This window comes from Mustela erminea, chromosome 16, assembly GCF_009829155.1.
Source record: "Mustela erminea isolate mMusErm1 chromosome 16, mMusErm1.Pri, whole genome shotgun sequence".
Classification (NCBI taxonomy): Eukaryota; Metazoa; Chordata; class Mammalia; order Carnivora; family Mustelidae; genus Mustela; species Mustela erminea.
The window spans coordinates 11,841,997-11,860,934 of NC_045629.1; the positions used below are offsets into that span (position 1 = coordinate 11,841,997).

Here is an 18,938-nt window from a genome sequence, read left to right on the forward strand (position 1 = left end):
TTAAAATTGGGTCATTTAAAGTATTTCCTAAATACCTCTAGGGCTATTTAAATCTTTGAAAGAAGATACATTTTTGGTTTTCAAAGCCATTTTACTAGATACACTTTTATTTTAATGTTTATAACTTCAAAAGTATGTTTTAAGTCCATTCAACCACAAGGATTTCATTATAATGATATTATGTTATCTACACACCCTTAGATTTAATCATTTTTTTATGACTAATCAGCTACCTTGGGGTAGGAAGAATAATTCTTTTTTTTTTTTTTAATGCTTTACTTATTTATTTTTGAGAGAGAGAGGTCGTGAGTACAAGTAGGAGAAAGGGACAGAGAGAGAAGCAGACTCTCTGCTGAGCAGGGAGCCCAACGCCCAGCTTGATCCTGGAACTCTGGGATCATGAGCTGAGCCGAAGGCAGATGCTTAACCAACTGAGCCACCCAGATGCATGCTCCCCACCCCCCCCTTTTTTTTTAGAGATAGAGAGTTAAGGCTACCAGCAGGAAGGAGTAGAGGGAGAGAGAAAAAATCTTAAGCAGGCTCCATGCCCAGTGTGAAGCCCAACACAGGGCTTCACAGGGCCCAACACATGTTCTCATGACTCTGAGATCATGACCTGAGCCAAAAGCGAGTTTGACGCTTAACTGACTAAGCCAGCGAGGTACGCTGGGCAGAATAATTCTACGTCATTCTCTTAGTCTCTAATTTCTCCCATCCACTGGATTAGAGCATGCTGGGGCCACCACCATCTAAAGCATTTAAGCTGGGAACAAAACATGTTCTCAGTTTAGGTTCTTCCTAAATGAAGGAGTTACATAAATGTAAATTAATAATAGGATAATTGGTATAGCTTATACACCAATCTCCCTGGTGTCTCAACATTTCTGCATGTTCTCTTGGGATTGTCCTGACTCAGGGCTTTACTAATATGAGGTTCCTAAGACTGAAGGTTGAGAGGAAGGGGCAAGAGAGGAAAGCAAAGATAAAACATAAAATATATTCTAATCATGATAAATTAGCACACTTACACAATCAGAGTGTGTGTTAATAAGCATGTGTGTGTCTGAGTTTATCTCTGCATATACATACATACCAAACTCTCCTACCTGCTTCTGTAGAATCCCTGTTATATTAAGATAGGAGTCTTCAATTTCTTAAGGACTTCTTTAACTGAAAACATATGCATTCACTTGACAACTACCAAGTGAGCCCCTCCTGTGATATCTCTTCTCAGATGAGTGGGATACGGAAGCTATGAGACAGGAAAGATCTCTACCTCACACACCGTGAAAGGCAGTGGGAGGCAAATAATCAACGAGTTAAATAAGCTAGATAATTCAGACAGTAACAACACTACTATTTTATTCATTTCCTGCCACGTGCGCTTTACAGCATTAACTCATTCGATAAAACCTGGCAAAGTGATGAGGAGCAAGCAGTGGGGGCAGTGTTTCGACCAGTGTTCAGGGAAGTGACATTTGATCTGAGAACTGAATGTGAGGACCCAAGGGAAGGGTGTTCCCAGTGATTCGAAGGTCACTGGGTGGGAGGTGGGTAACCGAAAACCAATATGACTTAGCCCAGTTAGGTCAGAATAGCATGAAGCACAAAGTCAGCCATCTCGCAAGGTCCCTGAGGTCATGTGAAGAAATATAGAACTCATCTTCTTTTCCTCCCTGCATGCAGTGTGGAGTCACCCAAATGTGACTGATCAAATACAGGGTAAAAAGACCACACTAACCCTACATTGTGTGCAGAATGTATTATGGAGGGATGAGAGTCCTGAGAGGAAGTCAGCTATGATCCCATGACTATAATCCAAATAGGAGACCACACCGTGGACCATGATGGGGAGCAATGAAGACAGAAACTACATGGGCAGAATCGGAATATATTTTGTGGAGGCAATTCAGTCAAGACTCGCTCATATGGATGTGTGGAGCAAGGGGAAAGATGAACCAGTGACGAGTCCCAGGTTTGGGGGTTGAGCGTCCTGGTGTGGATGGTGATTCCATTCACAAGAATACACACTCCATTTTAATCCACACATATTTTATGTCTATTATAGTAAATGCCATGCTTTCGAGTGTTGTGTGACTTTTTGAGTACATACCTCATTTGTTTTACTAGACACTTGAAGGCAGGAACTATTGCCATATAACTGTTGCGTCCTCACCATTATCATGCTCTCACATAGAGCTCCAGGAATCTAAATTCCAGTTTCCTCAGGGAGACCCTCGTTTGAGGCCTAATGATAATTAGTTAACAGCTTCCCTTTCAGAACTGTATTGGTTTGAATGATAAATTATAAAGTAATCCTACATAGAGTAGACAACAAAAACTCTATTCTAAGACTCAAGATCTATATGTAGGAATGCACCACAGAGAGGAAAACCTGGGGTTCAGTTCTCATTCCATGAAGCTCCAAAATAAGAATGATCTGATAAAGAATACAGCCAAAAAGCAAAGATATTTAGTACTGTGGAAATTTGCGCTTTGTCTACAAATAAGAAATGGAATGCAAATGACAGGTATTTGAAGACATTTGAACCTCAAACATCTCGCTATTTTAGGAAACTATGCATTTCTGGTATTGGTATTCTGTGATTTTTCCACTGACATACGAAGTTGCAAAACATGTAAGAAGGAGGGATTTCCAAATTATACACTATATGCTCGAGTTGTTCTCACCTCTGTATTTTTATACTACGCAGAAGTAGGAAGGGTCTGAAATGAAACTCCCCAGATAACTGTCAACAGCATTACTATCTTCAACGCTCCTTCAACATTCCCAAGGTGAGGGACCCATAACCAGGTTTACTCCTTGTCAAAATATTTGTCATGGACATATCCCTCATCACTTTTTCATCTCATATACTTTATGCCTGCGTGGCATCTTCTTCACAACTGGGACCAAGAAAGAGCCTGTTGGGCAAGATTCTTCTTTCCCAGGCAGAGTGTAGTCCTATATTCACAGATGTGCTTATCCAGTAAACCGCAATAAGGAGAACCCACTATTTTATGCATCTAAAGTTGTCATAGAGGTGCCTGAGGAAACCGTTTCATGATCTGCAGTTCAGAGTAATGTGCATTTGTCTTCCAACTGGTATTTGCTATTTTCTCCTTAGTCACACATTTTTCTCAACATTTGGATAGATGGCACAGGGAGATTTAATTCCTAATATCTTCTTTTTCTCACCTCTGCAGAATGCTGTGTATTGTAATCATTTCCTTTCTGTGTACTTCGCTTGTATTTCTTTGGAACACTAACACTTTTTAAAATTTTGTATCATAGGATCATTACAGAATGATGTGAGGACACATGAGGCATGGTAACGTCCTTCCCTTCCTTGTTGTGGAGCCCGTTACTGGCAAGAGGCACCCTCCAGACTTCGCTATGGTGGTCTCATCCACAGTCACCATCATGTCTCTTGGCCCAGTGTATGTCTTCCGCCCTTCACGCCAATGCTCTCAATGACAACTTAGACCAGAACTTAAGATGCGCCCAAACTCTACATTTAGAAATCATGTTTTTAAGCCTCAGAGAATTAGGAATTGTTTTAATTTAAAAAGGCCAAAATTTTCAATGACTACTGATAAGAAAATGTTACTTTGCAAATTATAACAGTTACATACAGTATAAAAATGTCATTGTTTTACAAAACCTCGCAGGAGAATAAGGAAATTCCCGTATTACAGTGCATCCAAGAGAAACAGGCACTTATCACCTGTTTATAACTTATTGTACATGAGAACCTATGACTACCTTACTTGTACTGTCTTATCTAGTCCCACGGGAAGAAACATGAGATATCAAGCAGCACCTCCATTTCACAAAGGAGGAAAGAGCTGAAGTACCCCATGTCGGGTCCTGCAGCTAAGAAGTGCGCATCTTGGTAACCACTGAAGGATATTGGGAACTTTGGACTGAATGAGGTCATGTTTGCCCTCAGGGAGTCCTGATTTTAACATCCTTTCCATCATGCCAGTAAAATGTACCAACATTTTCACTTTATCTTTTCAATTACTGTGTGCCCTGAGAAACATGTTAAAGGTATAAACATGGTATATATCCTAATCACCTAATCCTGATGTGCCATTTTAATTGTGCATTGACTATGCCAAATAGACAAAGATAATGTGTTCCTTTCCCATTGCTGTGAAGATTGGCTGTACCGTGCATAAAAGCACCTTGGTCCCTTTAACTACCCTAGTAGCTGGATCCATCCTGGATTCAAGCCTGTTTGGGAGATCCTATGCAGGCAGTTGAATTAGCTCAGGTTATGAATCACCATGAACATCTCACTAAGTGCGGACACGTTCAAACCCTGCAGCTCCTCCTCTGAGACAACGAAACATGGAGAGTGAAATGCATGCAGGGTAACTTCGCAGCTGGTTTCCGGCGCCGTGAGAGGATCTCCATAGCACTGCTCTCAGGGCCTGGGACACTCCACAGGCTGGGTGAGGAGAAGGAGACCACTGGCAGGGAGAACTCTGAAATTTACACTCTCACTCCAACCTCCTTCATGGGCCAGCACTGTCACTTGGGTATGTCTGGGAGGGCCCTGAGCTCCTGGGGGGTATCTGGCCACAACTGCTCATTTGAAACTTAGCCTATCAAGAGGCTTCTGTAACTCTGGCTATAGGAATGTATCCTTATCAGACAAAAATGAAGAAAACTTGGTTGAAGTTTATTCACAATTTGCTCTTTCTTTGGCTTTTATCAATCCTCTGTTATACAGAATATTCAATTTTTTTTGAAGAGACAAGTTGATATGAACACATCAGGAAAAAAAGAGTCGGAATTTAATAAAGAGAAGGAACCATTTCTAGCTAATTTCAGATCCGCTATCTTTGGCAAGCTGCCCAGAATTTTTCCTCCTTTTATTTATAAAATAATTTAAATATCTTTGTACTTTTAGAAGTAAATGTTGTATACTAACGATGGAGAGGAACGAATATCTTGAGGTTGGCTGATAACGAATTTGTAGCAAATGGCAGATAACCCAGCTCCTGGTCACGAGGCAGAATTGCACGAATCTTAGTCCATTAGCATAACCTGCTTCTACCTGAGGAGGAAACACTGTTTTCCTTGCAGAAGAGTTTAGACTTTAAATTATTGGGTTTTTGTCAAAAAGCAAACATATTTCATTAGCCGAAATTCTACTTTATTCAACGTGATGACTAGATGTCATCTAATGTACTTAGACTATCAGGTGCAAGCAATGTTCACCTTGTATCTCACTTAATCCCCACAACCATATGGTGATGTAAGTATTATTCTTGTCGGCCCATTTTTTTCTTCTTTTACAGTGAAGGAAATGGAGAGTCCAAGAGGTCAAGTGATTTGTCCAAGTCACCCAGCCAGAACACCAAGGCTATCCTTTTTCCACTGGACTATATGATCTCTCTTTTCCTCTACCCACTCTCTCAGATTATTATTATTTCAGCAATGTAAAAATAGAGTGAGTTTATTTTGTTTAAAAGAAAAAAAAAGAAGAGGGCAGAATGGCGAATGTTATCTGGGCTGTTAACAGTGATGGCTCATCAGAGTTTATGAGAACACACTCCGTAGGTGGGGGAGGGGGGGAAGGGGGAGCATAAAAGGCTAAGTTAAGCTTTCAGTGTAAAGTTTCTGAGCCCCTGACTCACCAGAAATGTAGAGGTGACCATCCCTTAGCCTGCCCACCCTGCTACCTACCGTAACCTGGGCACCTGTGTGATATACGTCTGTGTCCTCAGTCCTTCCTGGTTAAGATAAAGATCACACCACCCTTCCCTGGTGTGACTGTGGGGATTATGGAGGAAACCTAAGGCCTGGCATTAGTTGAGGCTCAGTAAATGCTGGAATAGTCGTTCTTAGAAAGTCACATGGAACATGGACACCAGTAGCTAGAAGCAGAAGCACAGACAAGGTGAAGAACACCCAGACAAGAAGCTATGGGGCTTCAGGGGAGGAGGATCATGGACCTTAGCTGAGATGAGGCGCGCTGTCTGCCTGCTACGGCGCGAAGGCTTCAGACGCTTAGATACAATCAGTCATCACCATGGATGAGAGTGAAGCAGAGAGAAGTGAAGTCACTTGCTCAGGTCACACGCATCCAATGAGGGGCCCAGGCAGGGTCAAGTCCAGGCCACCTCACCCCAGCACCCGCCAGTGGACCAAGAATTCATACCGCTTTCCAGGACTCCGAAGCCATATGTTGGGTTCTTCAGGCGACCAGCACACTCCCTGGACAATCTAAGGAGGGGACCACTATCGAGACTTTGATCTTCCCTGGTCTCCAATTCCCCATGTGTGTCATATAAGTGACCATCATCCTTCCAAGTGACCTGTCAGCTCCTGGATTCCAAGTCACTACACATAACACCTACAGAACCAAAGCACCACGAAGACATTCCCCACAAGTGTGATGAGTAGGGGTTGAAATGCGACAGCAAAGCACGGCTTTGGAAAATGCCGTGTCTATTGTTTGCTGGGAAACGCAGGCTCGCGGCCCGGGCTGCTCTCCTTAGAAATGGGGCTGCTTTGGGGAAAGCAGTAACAACCCATAAATAAGAACATATCCCAGAAAAGAGTACTGTTAATGGAAGGTCCCACTTAGTATTTGCCCAGTGAGGGAATGGCCTTCGCAGGCCACCGATCCCCTCATAGTGGGTGAAAGGTCCTGATGCCCGAACACAATCAACACAAGAATGCGTAAGTGTATAGATTTATGGAAGGAGCCAGAGGCATCCATAAACACAGATGCAAATAGCACACTTTTACTCAGCGTATGATAGCTACATGGTTCGGCCCAACTCTGAACCTTCTCCTTCTCCTGTTAATCGTTCAAGCACGATGAGGTAGGGGTGACCTCACAATGGGAAGAAAATGTTGTAACCTGTTACGGGATTTTTGTCTGTCTTTTCAGAGTCCTCCTAATTTAATGTTTTTAGCAATAATCTTTATGAATCGACTGTCTAAAAAAGCAAGGAAGGACTTATTTTTCATTCAGTGCATTTTCAAGTTTCCCAATGTATGAAGTATGGTCCTGTCTCCATTTGGTAAACCATTATTTATGTCTACTGGCTGGCAGAAAGCACGATTAAATATGCAATGCATACAAACATATGAAAAGTTTTAATAGTGTAATGTGTTTTGAGGGTTGAGCAATTTTTTATTAAAGACAATCAAGACTTTGATTTAAAAAAGCAAGACATAAATGCTAAAGGATAATACTTTTCAAATGGAACAAATTTTGACCAAGTTCCATGCTTATCAAAAACAGAATTGCTATCTTGAGCTACAAAAAGGAATTAAATCTTCCCTCTGTTAAATGGTACTTAGATTTCCCTGGGGGATTCGAACGTTCCATTAAATTCAAAGATGTTCAACTATCAATTTTGTTATTATATATTAATCAGAAGGCTAAATATATTCATTAGGTGAAGGAAAAATAAAGATCTGTTCTCTGGGTGATTTTGGCATTATTTTAAATGGTCCAAAAAAGGAAAGCTGAATCTCAGATTTTAATGACTGTACCAAATGGTCAAAGATCCTGTAGCACCTCATACCTTTATTTCCAAGGGAGTGTCTTGCTTCTGGCAATATATATAAATGGCTAATATAAAAAGAAAAATATTATGTTCCTATAGGTAATGCCTGTCTGTATTAGAGAACTCGGAACTTTCAAATGGGAAAAAAACTGAAACGGAAAAAACCAAAACCTGCTCTTACAATGTTCCCGTATGCTCTAGATAAGAATAGTTAATGAATAATGAAGGAAGTGGTGTCTTGAAATGAGACTGGTTCATTGTTCTCCTGAAAAGCATTTTAGACTCATTCTCCTATGACTCAATGACTAAATGGGTTTATAATGCAACATTTTAATGTTAATAATCTACTTGCACAAATCAAGCAAATGGCAAGTCAAAGACTGAATCGTTTTGTAATGATAATAAAAAAAAAAACCCACTGGTCATATGGGCCAATCTTTAATAGACATTAATTGTTCATGATGCTTCTTTTGCCTCAAAGATTCTGGAGACTAGGCAGAAATATATTTCTTTAGAAGTCTTTGTAATTTTCCTCTTAACTTTTCTCCATAAAAATAGCCCTACTCAGAAAATAAGAGTATTCACCTAAAAATGAAGATCAACTAACACTGACACTGATTGTCAGATATATCAATTTAATAGTGGTACAGGTTAGGAATAATTAGTAGTAAATTGACTCAAGTATTAAGCCTACAAGACTGGATGCAAATTTAGGGCTCAAATTCATTTAGTTATATTGGAAGTATTATAGTGGGCTAGAACATTTAGACTCCATGACACAGAGCATTAAACTTAAAAAAAAAAAATGAACTTGATGAGAAGCACCATCATGGCCTTTCCAGATGTTTGCCTTTAGGATGTGAGATGAGTTACGCAGAAACAAGATGGGGAATTGCTGGCTAGACCCCAGCGCAGCAAGGAACCGACCGTGGGAGTGATAGATGGACCAGAAATTAAATATGTCAGCAATCACTGATGCTATTCAAGAACCTATCCTAAAAACATCTACGTGGGTGCAGAGAATTATCTGAAAGATTCAGAAATTAATCTGTAATATCAGGTCTTGGCTGGAGCTATGCTTCCCATTGTGGTCAGCATGCCTGAAGATCCCAAATTAAAAAAAAAATAAAAAAGTTAACTCAACTTTAAAGTTGAAAAATATGACCTTTGAGGAAAGGTTACAGGAATCAGAGTTGTTGGGGCTAGGTACAACTCACCTGCAAACCCCACTTCATAAATACCAACCACTTGAAATCAACTATGCTCCAAGCCTTCAGACGTCTGAAGCGGACAAAGTCATGAAAATTGTAGTAAGAGATTTTCGTTTAACTTTAATAAGGAACTTCCTGGAAGGAATCTAAATCTCTTACTGCAATTTGACTTAATGTTACAAGGTTAATTAAACACAAACAGGCTCCCAAGGAAAATTGTGGAATCTTGGCTCTTAGCTAGAAAACCACATATCTGAAATGGTTTAGGTTTACTCCTGCCTGGAATTAAGAGGCTGGATTGAATAACTCTCAGAGTTTGTGTATTATATAACTGGTTTTATAGCTTTTTAACTTCTTCTGTGCATGAGTGAGGCACACATCCATATGAACTCTGGGGCTGAAGAAAAAGTACAATGAGCCCTATATACAGAGTCGATCTTAAGTTTTCTTACTTGGCAGAAGAGAGAAAAAGTGTTATTTTTAAATTGGCTCCTTTCCTGCACACAATTAAGGAGAACTCCAGTTTGGAATAATATTTTATTGTAGCACTAAAAGATAGTCCCAAATCATTAACATACTGAGTCCATTGACTTATCAATACCACATTGAAAGTAGTCTGTTCTGAGCAAAGAAAAGGCTGAAGTAGACCTTAACAACTAACCACAAACAACACTTATTTTTGGCCTTATTAGGAATTTGACATTAAAAAAAACCCCAAAACCCAAACTCCACATATTTATTATATATGGTCAAAAATAAGAACAAAACCAGCCCATTTCTTCACAGCATTAAAGTGGCTGAATACGTTGTTCTCAGTGCTGCAATATTCAAAAAAGGATAATTTGTGGGAAAACAAAACAAAACAAAACAAAACACCAAAACCAGGCTGCAATTGCAAAACATTTCATGAACTGTAGCATAATACTTAATAATTATTCTTCGTCTTTTTTCGTCTGTCAAAATAGGCAAAATCATTTCTTTCTATTGCTTTTTCCTCCCCTGTTTTAAAGAAAGAAACAAACCACCGTGACATCCATTCCATTTTAAACTAATGTTTCTATTATTTCTTATCTAAATGGGGCTGACATCATCAACTCCTTCATGTCCTGAAAGATATTTAGCTCTGGTCCACTGTTACATTCTTGATGCATTACATGAAATAAAATATCTCAAGATTTCAAAAATATTTATTTTAAAAACAGCAATCAAATTGCCTGTAATCACATTTTCTGCTTGGCTTTGAAAGCTACATTATTCAATATGCCAGTGGTCCTTTCCATAATGGCAACATATTAGAAATTCATGCGGCTCAAATACGTCTCACCTCCTTGACGTACTGCACCCCCTCTAGACCCAGAGGAGGACCCCTGCTTCAGTTCGTGTGTCCTGCCCAGAACCTTCTGAAGTGAATGCTTGTCAAAACAGTTGTACAGTGGCCTCCGAATGCAAAGTGTGCATGCCTGAACGCCAAAAATGACAATAAATCTGAGTATAGACATGATGCTTGCTTTTGTTGCCTAGAAAAATAAGGCATTTGGGAAATCACCCCCTCCCCTGCCCCCCATTTCTTTGCCTTTTAACATCTTTTTCCATTTGCAACTCCAGAACTGGAAATTTGAAGCAGTCAAAGAAATTGAAATCTCCTTTGTTGCCTTTTTTTTTTTTTTTGTCAATTTTCTATAATGTGTCATTAGGAACCACACTCCACAAAAAGCTCAGGTCTAAATGACTCCTTTCTGTGAGGCCATTCTACAACTTTGCACGGTTTTTCTTTGTATGAAAGAGCTTCTGTTGACTGCACAAAGAACAAGCAATGGCCACATATAGGCCAGGCAGTGAGGTTTGGATGACTTTATACAAGGTTGCATTTTCCCTTCCACCCATCCATGATTAAACCTCGCAGCGAATGTGCCAGAGTAGAGAGAAAAAGAAGAGGCTCTTGGTTTCAGTTTTGTGGAACCAAAGGATTTTTCTTAAACCCATGCATACTTAATACAGGTATTTTCTTATTCTACCTTTCTCCCAAAATGGTTCTGTAGTTTCTTTTTAACAACATGAAAACCCCAAGCAACATCATTTTCTTCTTAATGTCAGGACAACATTATCCACTTAAGGAACCGTTCTATTCAATAGATTCCAAATATCTTAATGACCAATGAGGCTCGGGACTATGGCGGGGGTGCGGGGGTGGGGGAGACAGGTAAAACATTAGGAAAGCCAAAGTGACCATAGGAAAAATTACTAAGGGACCAAAGTGAAAAGTTGGGTGAGTCGTGAGTCTGGATCACAGTTGCGTGGTCAACAGAGTATGAATCATAGGAAAATGCTAGCCCTGGCCTGGGTCTCGGAGATCAACTAGTTCTGTGGTTTTCCACCTTCTCAGAGGACAGAAGCCGTTGTGCAGGGGAACTTTTATAGGAAATGTGAACAAGTGAGATGAATAACAACACCACCACTCTGGCTGATTCCTGCCTTCCTCTGGCTCCAACAAGCTTAATTTGGACCCCTCTGATCTAGCCCAACCCTGCTGGTTACAGATGGAGTGCAATAAATTACCCATGCTTAATAAGCTTATCCAAGGCAGGCCCTGGCCTTCCAGACTCTTGTTCCAGTGCTCTTCGAACCAGATTCTACTCTCTGAGAAGCTCAGGCTCGCCAGTTACGCACTATCAAAATAACTCAAGGGAATTTGGAGAAAAATGGAACTCTTACAATCTTGGGTCATGAGTAGCTGTTTAACTTGGACCTAGAGAATCAGAACTAATTGGCAGTTGTTCGACAGTATATACTAATAGAAATTCTACCTTGTTTTATAGACTGAGCTTAGAAAACAGGGATTTAAGAAAATGGAACCTTTTTTAAGTGCCAGGAATCAAACTTCTTGTGGGAGTCCCAACTGACTACTGACATATAAAATGGCACCAGCAAGAATATATAAAAAGGAAATGCTGGAAATCTGGGGAGGAAGAAATTTCACCCTAAGCGTGTTTCACTCTCCATATAGGTGTTTTTTTTTTTTCTTTTCTTTTCTTTTTTTTAAAGATTTTATTTATTTATTTGACAGAGAGAGAGAGAGGTCACAAGTAGGCAAAGCAGCAGGCAGAGAGAGAGTGGGGAAGCAGGCTCCCTGCTGAGCACAGAACCCAATATGGGGTTTGATCCCAGGACCCTGAGATCATGACCTGAGCTGAAGGCAGAGGCTTAACCCACTGAGCCACCCAAGCGCCCCTCCATATAGGTTTATGATAAATTTCAGAAAACAATCTAGATACTCTGCCCTGGCAACATTTTAATCAGAAAAGAAATCCTACTGAATGTACCTAGTACCTACTGTGTGATTGGCACTACTTTACAGACACTAACTTCTTTAATGTTCACATTATAGGATTAAATATCTTATTATAACCCATTTTATAGATAAGAAAGCAGAGGCACAGAAAGGTTATATAAGTTTCTCACTGTCACAAAGCTGGTGAGTGTCAGTGGCGGGACGGGAACTGAGGTGGTCTAGCCCCAAGAGGTTAGTTTAAGTGATAATGGTATATAAGGATACACAGTAAAAGGTAAAGTCTTTTTTGGTGAATAGGAGGCTTACTCTTGTCTTTTTTTTTTTTTTTCCTTTGAAGATGTGAAGAAGATTAAGGATCAAAGTATAAATAACTCTTTGGAAAAATCTCTCTCATGCATTTTTAACTCCTCCAAAAGAGTCAAGAAAAAGCTTGCTTTTTCTATTTCCTAAAAGATTGATTTTTTTTTTTAATTTATTTTTAAAGGTTTTATTTATTTACTTGTTTGTTTTAGAGAGAGAGATTATTTCTTTTAGAGAGTTCAGGGGGTGAAGTAGAGAGAGAGGGATAAGTCGACTTGGCGCTGAACCAAACCCTGATGTGGGACTTGATCCCTTGACCCTGAGATCATGACCTGGGCTGAAATCAAGAGTTGGACACCTAACTGACTAAGCCACCCAGACAGGCATCCCTATTTGTTTGTCTGTTTGTTTGTTTTAGACACAGAACGGGAGAGAAAAGGAACCTGAGTGTCGAGAGAGAATCTCGAGCAGATTCCTCGCGGTGCCATGAGCCAACTCAGCTGGACCTCACAACCCATGCGATCATGACCTGAGCCAAAACCAAGAACCGAGTGCTTGACTGAGCAACGCAGGCACCCCACTTTTCCCATTTATTTAACAAACTTACATAATGTTTCCTATGCCAACAACTGGTCTAAGCAAGTCTTCAATATTCATTTAACCCCATGAGGTAAGGACTACTTTTATCCTTGTTTTTCAGGTAAGAAAGCTGAGGTATTTATGAGCTGAGCCACCGAGCAAGTCACTTAACCCCTCTGAAGCTCCGTTTTCCAATTGCGAAACTGAGATAATAAGACTCATTCAATCATTGATTTCTAATTACGAACTAACTTTTTTATGTCTAATACAATAGACATTTGTTGGAAATGCTTACAATCGGTAAATCTGTATCACTTATGTTGCCACTAGGGATAAGAATAAGCAGACACAAAAAAATTTATCATTAAGATGAAATATCAAAAATTATATCATATATAATAATTTATATTATATAAAAATAACATATGTGACAGGGTAATACATCTGCATTTAAACATGACAACCAGCTCTAAAATATATATAATACTTAAATGAAAACTAAAATATGTCCACTCCGTTGATGCATTCAAATTCTGAAATTCCGTCATGTGAAGATACTAACACCAAGATGTGAGAACCACACTAACAGCAAAGGCTCGGGTTTAATAACATTGAAAAGCTTCTAGAAAATACAGTCAGAGATGGTTGATCCTATACATGAATCTGCCTAGGTTGGTTTATACTCATAGGAACATAAAAGTTGCTGCAAGTTTATTATTTAGAATCTACAAGTGTTAGCTCTTATTATTGTAAGTGACCTTGAAAGAAGGGTTTGGAAAAAGCACCATAATTTCTAGGCGAGCAGCTCTTACATCTGGATTTCTGTAGTCATGACTTCCTTGTCTGTATGAGCATTGATGACCTAAATAGTGCACTCCTCACAAATATATTTTGACAATTGGCAAACTGACCAAGACTTTGGTTGTTAAACTTTGCGATCACATTACGCACTCGCAAAGTTTTTAGGGAAGAGTTTTAGCTTGTTTTTACAAAGAAACCTGGAGAACATATTCCATGGTCTTAAAGTTCCTTTCAAAGCAAGGAACCCCTGAATGCTTTTGAAATGTAAAATATAGGGCTGTATGAAGGGTTGTTAGTCTTCAGATCCATTTGTATTTGGGAATGATGTGAAAACAGCTCAGTAGCCCATCTTTCTGTTCCCACTGTCACCGCCCTGTGTATCTCCTCAACACTCCTTGCCTGAGTTATGACAACTGGCTGCCCAGGCTTTCCACAACTCCAGTTTCTTACCACCACTATCCACCCAGGGAGAAGCCAGAAGGATTTCCTCTGACTGCTTTCAAAATGCTTTTGCCTCGAGTGAAAACAGCCAATGGTTTCTTCGAATCCATCATATCAAGCCCATAGTTCTTTCATTAGTTTTTGAAGCCTTTGGTCAAATCTTCCAACTTAAAATAACCAACCTTGCTTTGCAAATGCTCTCAGATACGGTTTTTCTTTCCCTCTCTGTTTGTCCAAATCAAAACCACCTTTCAGACCCTGCCTGCAGCCCTACATTTTCCACTAGGTTTTTATAGACTACCTAAACCAGATTACTCTAACGTCTTCCAACTAGGAATTCCTACTGGGTTCATTGGCCAGTAAAACTGAATTAACATTTCTCCTGGCCTCTAATTGCTTCATATCTTACTCTGATTGCTTCATACCTATTTATGTTTTCTCCATAATTTACAAGCTTCTGAAGGACAGTGACCATGTCTTATTAATCATGTGAGCACTTTCAAACATTTAGATCATGGTAAGCTTTTAAAAATGTACACACTGATGAGTGGTATTCTAGACATATGATACTTCAAAAGAGTCGAAGAGGTTCCTTGTTTCTCAAAGGAGTTAGTAAACTCCTATGAAGTCGGCCCTGCCAACTCTATTAGATTTCTATCACTTTACAGCATATCAAACTCTGGTTCCTGGACTCCAGCCAGAGATCCCAACCTTGAAAGAGGATTCTTACAATAAATTTAATCTCCAAAACTACTTTCGCCAAGACCACATTGACTTAAAAAATGGGTTTCATATAGATTTAATGTTAGAATCAACATTACCTAGACCTATGCTGTCTAGTATAGGAGCCACTAGGAACACGTAGCTATCTTAAATGTAAAATAATTCAAATATAATAAAATAAAAATTAGTTCTTCAGTCATCCATCCATATTTAAAGTGCTCAATAGCCAATGAATACTGCTATGAGACAGCATGACTAACAGAAAAGACATTATCCCAGAAAGTTCTATTGTACTGTGCCAAAGTCCATCAAAGCCTCACCAAGACTTGGATTATTTGTCAGAGTAGCTTTTTACATGACAGTATAAAATGGTAAGGCCAGTACTGGGAGTAGGCAAAGTGGATGTCCTCCTCAGAATATAGTTTGGGAGGTATGGGGAAGGCTCACCATCCTATGAAAAGTCCTGCTAGATGAGACTTGCCAAGAACCAGAATGGCATGGGGTGCCTGGGTGGCTCAGTGTGTTAAGCCTCTGCCTTTGGCTCACGTCATGATCTCAGGGTCCTGGGATTGAGCCCTGCTTCGGGCTCTCTGCCTAGCAGGGAGCCTGCTTCTCCCTCTCTCTGCCTGCCTGTCTGCCTACTTGTAATCTTTCTCTCTCTCTCTGTCAAATAAATAAATAAAATCTTAAAAGAAAAAAAAAGAAAAGAAAAGAACCAGAACAGCAAATTAGAGCTTCATCCCCTTAACGTGGGTCAGATGGGGCCCCTCTGCCTTGCACAGTGTTAAAAGTTTCAAAGGAAATATCATGTGAAGGGAAAATACCTAAAGTTCAATTTTTGACATTGGGTTGGGTGGGGAAAGCATAAAGAGATTTGGATGAGGAGAAGGTCCGGATAGGGCAAGAGGAAAACACAGTGGCAGAAGGACCTAGAAAATGGTGCATTTCACTGTGACTAGATCGAGTTCTGAGCACGCCATTTAAGGATGGAGTGACTGCCATTTTGACAGCTCTGGGGAAATCCTTGATACATGTAGGTCGAAGTTGTACACAATGCATGTATGCACATATACACTGAAGAAGCCTCAGTTAACAAGCAAGTGGTATATCAAGACGGTCCTCAGAATGCTAAGAAGGCAAATTATATAAAGAAAAAAAGGGTTTGGAGACTTAAATTACGGAACGGAATATCTCATTATCCCTTCTACAGCCCTGCTCCATTCACATTGTGAGAAAGCTTAGAGGACCGACTTGATAGTGTGTACACCGTATGCGTTCTTCTTCACCTTCTTAGCACACAGGTGGTGCCTATGAAGCCATCATTTGGATGCTTCATTGACACGAGAACTGGGTCTGAAGGCCAAGCCCCAAAGAGGAATGGACATGTGACTTCTCAAGGTGACTACTTTGAAGTACAGCATGATTCAGATTTACGAATTTAGCATTTTCATTTAAAAATCCATGTTCTATTTAAGGAAGCCATAGTTAATACTCTTAGGACCAATCTATACAGGTAGAATAAAAAGTCGAGGCAATAATTTTCTGCCACCACGAGTGATACGAATGAGTTCTCTCTTGACCACTGATCTAGCTGCCAATTCTTAAGAGAATCTGGATACTATCATAGCATGAAGCTCTGGGCTTCATTCTTGAAAAACGACTTCAGGGTTTCTTTTGACACTCCATCCCCAACCCTTTATATTCGTGATTAACAGGAAAACCTTTCTGTGAATTCATGCAAGTTAGAGATACATCACCAAATGTTTTTGATTAGTGATAATGTAAATGCTGCCTATCAGAAACCATATAAGATGAGCAGTTAATCAATTTGTTCATTGTGAGCCCGACAGCTCTGTTGAGTGACTTACCAAAATGACAATCGAGTTACACGTACTGTTAAGTTATTGAAAAACGGAAACAAAAGAGTGCTAATTAAAAGTCACTGTTAAGGGACGCCTGGGTGGCTCAGTTGGTTAAGCGGCTGCCTTCGGCTCGGGTCATGATCCCAGCGTCCTGGGATCGAGTCCCACATCGGGCTCCTTGCTCGGCAGGGAGCCTGCTTCTCCCTCTGCCTCTAGCCTGCCACTCTGTCTGCCTGTGCTTGCGCTCTGTATCTCTCTCTCTCTATAACAAAAAAAAAAAAAAAAAAAAATCTTTAAAAGTCACTGTTAACCTCAGGGAGAGTTTTATGATAAGGTAAATGTTCTGTCCTTGGCCATATACTGCGGAAAGTATTTTTCACTACTTGCGATACAGACAGAGAAATTACTAAGGTTTTAGATGACACACAAACCAAAAGGAAAGATTTCATTACAAGTCAGTGTTTCTCAAACATGGGATGCTTGTTAAAAATTCAGATCCTTGGACTTTGGGGTAGAGGCTGGAAATTTAATTTTTGCTGGTTTTCCTGGACAATACACATTCCCACTAACTTTAAGAAGTACAGAACACTCAAAGATTCAGGGGGACAATGGATCCAATAGACCGAAACACTTTAATGGAGATAAATTTTGATCACTAAAATTGTACTGCCAAAATAAAAATGAAGATGGTTTTCTTGCTTTCCTATCCTATAAATCTGTGGGAAATGGGGGAGAAATCTAGTTGAACAGCAGTTCCTGTTCAGAAGATGTGAGGGTCTTTCTTGTAGTGAGAAATCTGGCAGCAAGTGAGAGGTGGCCCTTTTAAGATAACCTTTTATCTGAAATCTAGTTAGACATTTCAACTTTACGGTAAGGCCTTCAGTGTCTAATAGTGCTTAGAACTTTGAGTACGACGTAAGAGTGATCAAACAGGTAATTAATTGATTTTTGCCCTGAATTCAACAGAAGACAGAAAATTACTTCAGGAACTTACGGAGAACATTTTCCTTAGTTAAAAACATATGCCTCGTTTCAGAATCCTGTGTTACTACAATGCAAAACTTCTCCCATGAAAGTCAACCTTACCCTCCTATGTTCCTCGCTCCCCACCACCAATCGGCAAGCATTCTTACCACAGAAATGGAGTTAGTAAGCAGGGCTCCGTCCTGTCCCAGCAAATTGGAGACGGTGATTTCAGGTAGGTCCATGTTTTGTGGATGAAACGGGAGCAGGCCATTATGGTTCATGGGGTGACACAGAGAGTGGTAACCAGGTTCGACTTCATTCACGTGTACCAGAGAGTGGTCGGGAAGGGAAGGGGGGGTGATTGGTGGAATGTTGAAGTCTTCACTTTCCAGGCTCGGGCCAGGGTAAGACTGAAAAGACAAGGGATATTGTTGCAAATTATCATCCCCCTTCTTCTTTGTCACCATGAACAAACACACACGACCGTTCAGATATTATTACAAGCAGCCTTATGGATTTGGCAAAGACATTTCAAACACGCAGATTACTCTGCTCTCATTTCACGATGATGTATAGAAGAAAGCTGCCTCAAAGGTATATCCACTCCTTGTATAAAGAGTACTTCCATTAGGCAGTTTTGTTTTTCCAAGAAACTGAACTCAAACAGATATCAAAGGTCCCATTAAAATTTTCCGGAGTTTTAATCTAGCTGAATACCTTTTTCATGGGAATTGTGGGGAAGGAGGCAATTTATAAAATTCATTTTTTAAGAGATTTTATTTATTTATTTGACAGATAGAGATCACAAGTAGACAGAGAGGCAAGCGGGGGGGAGGGGGGCGGGAAGCAGGCTCCCTGCTGAGCAAAGAGCCCAAGCCCGATTTGGGACTCGATCCCAGGACCCCAGGATCATGACCTGAGCCGAAGGCAGAGGCTTTAACCCACTGAGACACCCAGGTGCCCCATAAAATTCATGTTTAATTAAGCATGTTTCATAGGACTTCCTACTGCTCAGATCATGAGACATAATCAAATGAATTCCAGAAGTTCTGGGGACAATTGTTTTTGAGTTTTGGAAAAACTGCGTGCTCACAACTGACAAAAGAAAAATAATTTAGTAAAGACGTAACTTGGGCATTTTATATAAGTGTGTTTGCATAGAAAATTTGGCCTATAAAAAAACATTAAAAACTATTTTTATTTCAAAGAGTATACCATTAAAATAAA

The 18,938-nt window shown here is 40.0% G+C and overlaps 1 protein-coding gene across 3 annotated transcripts in view; it reads right to left on the reverse strand.

Annotated features, from left to right (window-relative positions):
- Positions 1-18,938, reverse strand: part of TOX (thymocyte selection associated high mobility group box) — a 297,971-nt gene that overhangs the window by 111,476 nt on the left and 167,557 nt on the right. For all 3 annotated transcript variants that reach the window (XM_032316919.1, XM_032316918.1, XM_032316920.1), the window contains one exon: positions 17,879-18,121. In XM_032316919.1, coding sequence (XP_032172810.1) covers positions 17,879-18,121 — 243 coding nt within the window. The remainder of the gene's footprint in view (positions 1-17,878; positions 18,122-18,938) is intronic.